Source organism: Hydra vulgaris, chromosome 04 (assembly GCF_038396675.1).
Source record: "Hydra vulgaris chromosome 04, alternate assembly HydraT2T_AEP".
Lineage (NCBI taxonomy): Eukaryota > Metazoa > Cnidaria > Hydrozoa > Anthoathecata > Hydridae > Hydra > Hydra vulgaris.
Window position 1 is genome coordinate 25860684 of NC_088923.1, and position 6000 is coordinate 25866683.

Consider the following 6000-nt stretch of genomic DNA (forward strand, 5'->3'; position numbering starts at 1 on the left):
GAGAATTTTTAAAGAGTATAGATTTGTGTTTAATTAAGTCATCGTTTTTTATATTTGTGAACTTATACGTTGTTTATTTAGTCATATGTATATTAATATATATTTTTTTCTTATTACCGAAGGTAAGCAAGCACTATTGCAACATTTCATTTTTAATATATTACTAGTGTGCTAGCCCGTTTCAAAAAACGGATTTATATATATAATATTTATAGGTCTTTAAAATGGATCATTATGTCAACATATACGTATGTGTTAACGTCAAGAACATTGTTTGAACTCAATTAATTTATTGGATTGCCTCAACAATACGTGTTTCTGACATTTATAAAATTTATGTATTTTTTTTTAGAGGTAAAAATTAATCAAAAAAAATAATAAAACTTTTATTTATATTGATTTCACCAGTTTTTGGAATTTATAAGTGTAAGACCCTTTTTTATCATGGCGGAATCTACATCTAAAGTTAAAAGTGGCGCTGAAAAGCATAAAATTAGAAAGGAAAAAGAAAAAGAATTGCAAAAATTGCCCAAGCTCGATATATTTTTAAAAAAAAGTAAAAATGACATTCACAAATCTGATAAAATAGATTCTGCGGATATAAATGAATTTCCGAAAACTGAAGAATCGCAGACTACTGATACTGCTATTGAAAATGCGACACAAATTGAAGGAGCAAATAAAGAAACAGCAGTGGAAACTAATACTCACCCTATGGCACTAACTAATGATTTAGGTAAATATTTAAATCAAATTATATCTGATGACGAAAAACGTTTATTAGTACGTATTCCACCGCATCGGCCAAAAGGACCATTTCCCAAAGATTGTAATCAACAGAACAGGAGTTTTAGTGAAACTTATTATTACTACACATCAAAATATGGTCTAGTTCCACGTATTTGGCTATGTTATTTTATGCTTTTAGATGCTGTCTACTGTGAGTCATGCTGGTTATTTTTAAATCAAAATAGCCAATGGAAAACTGGTCTGAAAGATTGGAAAAATTTATCTACACGTATAAGTTCTCATACCTCTTCACAAGCTCATGTTAATGCTTGTGCAGTATATGAACTATGGAAAACTAATCAGACAATTGATGAAACACAGGAAGAACAGTTACGTTATAAAGCATCTTTTAGGAAAATGGCATTAGAGCGTTTAATTTGTATAACGCTTATGCTCGCCAAAAATTCTTTAGCCTTTCGCGGGATTTACAGGTGATTATAACGGAAATTTTTTGTCGCAAGTAGAGCTACTTGCTCATTATGATGATGTGATGAAACAAATTATTTCAATGTCTTCCGGATCCATTACGTATCTTAGTCCAGATAATAACAATTTTGGGAGTAAGATTATTGGAAGAACTAACTACGAAAATCAATACATCGCCATTTTATTCTTTAATGTTAGATACGACACAAGATATCGCTAAGAAAGATCAATTGAGCATTGTTATAAGACATGTACACATAGATCGCAGTGAAAACGAAAAAGCGACACATTTTAATATTATTGAAACCTTCTTAGGATTTTTTGAATTAACGAATCATTCAGCCAAAGGAATTACTGATGAATTACTAAACGTCATTTTGATGAATTATCATCAGATTATCGTTTTTGCAATAGTGAAGAAATATTCACGGTAAATGTTTTTTATTATACACTTGACAAAATAATTGTCCAAATCGATAAACGTTTCACCGGAATGAGAACTATCAGCCATTATTTTGCATTTCTTGAACCTATGAATATATTAACGATGTCGTAACAAAATATGGTAAAAGCTTGTGGTACGCTTTGCAGCAAATATCCAGAAGTATTTACATCCAACCTAGCTAATCAATTTGTCCAACTTACCACATTATTAAAATTAGATTTAAACCACACATTGACAATTAAACAGATAGCTGAAATAATGACAACCAAATATAGTGTATTGGAAAGTGATTTTTCCGAAATTTACATGACAGTTTTTTTATTTTTCACAATATCCGTAACGGTTGTAAGTGTGGAGAGAAGTTTTGATAAATCAAAAATAATTAAAGATTACAAAAGAAATGCAACCACTCAAAGCAGACTACATCATCTTGCATTACTAGCCATAGAGCATAAAACAGCATTAAGAATGGATGTTAAAGAAGTTGTGAATATCTTTGCAAATGCAAAAGCTAGAAAAAAAGCTTTTTAATATTATGTACTTTGTAAGTGTTTTTCATACTGTGTTCTTTTCTGTAATAATAATTAACTACTGAATTTATAATGTATTTACTGAATTTACTTTTTTTATAAAATAAATTTACCTTAAGGAGGCCCTTTAGGGGATCTTGCCTATGAGTCCGAAACTTTTAGCTACGCTACTGATTTCCAGTGAACTTTCACTGGAAGTTCGCTGGGTTGTTTTTGTAAGGGTTAGGATGGGATGAGGGGTTGGTTGTTTTGTGACGACTCCTACTTTATTTTTATTTATTACATCTGATTTTTAATTCTTTTTCTTTATATATATCCTTCCTAAGGAGCTCTCACATATATAACCATTCTGCTATTTGGAGCATCGATCATTGATCCAGCGTTTGTTTTTATTGGTTCATTATTACCTCATCAATGTAGAACCTTACCCTTAAACAACTCACTGACCAGACCATTACGTCCGTTAAGCATCTTACGATGTGAAATGCTTAACGGATTAGATGTTGCAGTTTGATAAACACTGTTCCCCTATTTTCCAGGAGTTAACAAAAAGTTACTTTACGTTATGAGCTTATTTGTTTACACCTGGAGAGTACTCTCTTTGCTAAAGCTTACATGAAAATATAAATTATGCGTCACCCATTAGTTACTTCTAATTTCTGTACTTGTATGTTTCGCAAATCTATGAATCTGCCATGTCACCACATCTTTACTGTTTTTATAAAATCGAGATTTATAAATACCCTATTATATTGGCGTAAATATACAAAGTAGTAAATAGTAATTTCTAAAATGCTTACATTATCTGCAGTTGCAAAAAGAAAAAGAAGGCAGTTGCAGTTGCAAAAAACGATTATATACTAGTAATAAAATAAAAAAAATGATATTTACATATATTTATATTGAGAGAGTAATATCATTAATAAACTTTATTATGGTGGATTGTGATAACAACATTCTTTTAAAAGAATTCTTTTTTTTAAGTTATCCATAATTAAGAACAACCGTTTAGATTATTTTTTAAATCGAGCAAGAGTGGTTTTCTTTTTATTTGTAATATCTGAAAAAAGGTTCGATAAATATCCCACGATACTTAATTGAGTATGAACTTAATTTTAAACTATATCTTGGGACAGCAAAGTTTTTGACTGGGGATCTTGTACAATATTTATGGCAGATTTCACTAAAATAGTATTCAAATATTTTTGGCGATATTCCTAGCTTAGTTCTTTAAATAAAAGTTAAAATTTCATGTTAATTTTTTTATAAATATTTAAAGCTCCAAGTAAACACAATAAAGGCTCACAGGGTTCTGCTCTATTTGCTACAAATATTTGGACATATTAATGAATACTCCTAATGTAAAACAATTGTTGTTTAAAACGTCCGATATCTCGTTTACAAGCTCGACTACTGCGTGTTCGGTTAAATGCTTTTTTGAACTCGGACTGTTTTTTATACAACATGTCATTTTTTGTCAGAAAATCATAGAGCCTGTTGTACATTATACGCTCAAGTATCTCTGAGAAACAAGGCAAGACTGAAATTGGTCTGTACTTTAAAATGTTAGAGTCATCTCCACTTTTAAAAACAAATCTGATTCGAGCAATTTTTAACTTATCCGGAACAACACCTGATTTTAAAGAAAGATTTTAAAGATATTTAATAAAGTTGTTTCAATGACAATTACACATAATTACATAAATAGACAAGTACACATATTACAACGTTGGCGCTAATTTTATCAAAGCCTGCGCTTTTATTTATTTTTTTAAGGCTATTAAGAGCATGTCGCAATTTGCAAACTTCAAGATTAGATTCGTCCATATGCGTGCAAAATCTTTTTAAATAAAAATCAAAACTTGTTGAGCTCAGCGTTGATTTAGCTGAATTCGGCCTAATATTAGCAAAAAAACTGACAAGATTCTCAGCAATAGAAGATTGTTTAAAACTAGCTTTTTATTATTAAAAAGTTTTTTTGGTAGAATATTTTTTATACTTTTGCTTTTTTCAATTATTTCATTAATAACATTTCATGTATTTTTAGAGTATTCATTTGTTTTTTCTGATAATTTTGCGTAATAATTTTTTTTAGAGTGTTTTTTGGTTTTTTTAAATAGATTTTTATAATTTTTGTATGTTGTCTCATTTTATACGTTTGTTTTTTTTTTAAGAATTTATTAAACAGTTTTTGTTTAATTTTTGAGGATTTTAATAGGTCTATGGACATCCAAGGAGTTAAAAGAGAATTGCTATTAATGACTCATTTTTTTCAGGAAATGGTCTTTCGTACCGTTTGCAAAACTGCTTAAGAAATAAATCATATGCATTATTAACATCTTGCGATTGTAAAACAAGATCCTAATCAACATAATTTTTTAAAAGATTTTACTTTTTTGCAAGGAGTTTTCGTTGATCAGTCGCCTATAGATAGTCGTTTTAGAAGGATATCCGCTAAGTACTATTTTATTAAAAACTAAAGATCATTTCCCCACAATCATCACAAAAGTTACTTGTTATTATCTCATCAAAAAGTGTGAACAAGTTGTTGTCATGTTTATTGTTGAAATTAAGTTATTTTGGAGTAGAGAATTTAAGAAATGCGTGACATTATTGTCAGGATTTAACAAATTTATGTTCAGGTTCCCCGCAATGTAAACATGCTTGCGCAATTTATTCACTTTGGTTAAGAAAGTTTTAAAGGGTAAAAGATTACTACATCTGTGGAGTAGTCCAAGATCATCTGTACACTTTTATCCAAGATCATCTGTATTTTTTTTTTTTTTTTACTCTAATAACATCTGTCCAATATCATCTGAAAATTCAACGATCCCTAACAACATCTTCAGAAAGATATAACTACAACTTGTAATATTTCTTCAAGTCCAATAACATCTGGAAGTATTTTCTCCAGATGTAGTTACATCTGAAAAAATTTCTTTATGTAATTACATGTGGTTAAAATAATGCATTATTAGTAAAATCATTTTAAAAATAACTTCACCTCAAAATCTACAGATGTAGTTGCACAGATATTATTACACTTTGATAATTTAAAAGATGTAACTACATATGTCGAACCCACAGATGTAATTGCACAGTGTATTACACTTTAATAATTTAAAGATGTAACTACGTATGTCGAACCCACAGATGTAGTTGCACAGTGTATTACACTTTAATAATTTAAAATGATGTAACTACATCTGTAATATTCATTTAATTTTTGCACAGATGTTATTAGACACCAATGAAATTTAATATGTTGTTGGGCAGATGTTATTAGACATCTATGAAATTTCAGATGTTGTTGGACAGATGTTATTAGACATGGCAAAAACTGATGTTGTTACCCTGACCCGAATTAAAAAAAATTTTAAATTTTTCAAAATTACCAGATGGTTTTCTATGTATAGCATTAATAATTATGTTTTTTTTTTTTTGCTAATCAATTCAATGCATAAAGACTCACAATCTGTTTCATTCACACAAAGATCATTACGTTAAACAAAGCTTATAGAATTGTGAACATAAATACTCACGCCTCCACCAGCAAGAACTTCTTGTGGTTGATGAACTGAAGCGTAGTTACTTATTTCAATTTGTGAAAGAGTTTATCATTTTTGCACCATGTTTCTGTGATGCAAATTATTTAAATTTGCATCACAAAAACATGGTGCAAAAATATATTATTTTAATAGCGTATTTAAGTTCATGTAGCAATATTTTAAAATTTTCAAAGTTTTTATTGAGACCGATATTATTATTTAAAACTAAAAGTTAATTTTTATTTTGTTGAAGATGTTGAGC

The 6000-nt window shown here is 29.1% G+C and overlaps 1 protein-coding gene across 1 annotated transcript; it reads left to right on the top strand.

The window, feature by feature from the left end:
• The first annotated feature begins 444 nt into the window (after nt 1-444).
• On the top strand, nt 445-1224 carry LOC136079298 (zinc finger MYM-type protein 5-like). Its single transcript, XM_065795033.1, has one exon. It carries the CDS (start codon nt 445-447, stop codon nt 1222-1224), a length of 780 nt encoding a protein of 259 aa, XP_065651105.1.
• Nucleotides 1225-6000: the final 4776 nt, after the last annotated feature.

Excerpts from the sequence above, each read along its gene's own strand:
- LOC136079298 (XM_065795033.1), top strand. The coding sequence starts at position 445 with ATGGCGGAATCTACATCTAAAGTTAAAAGTGGCGCTGAAAAGCATAAA.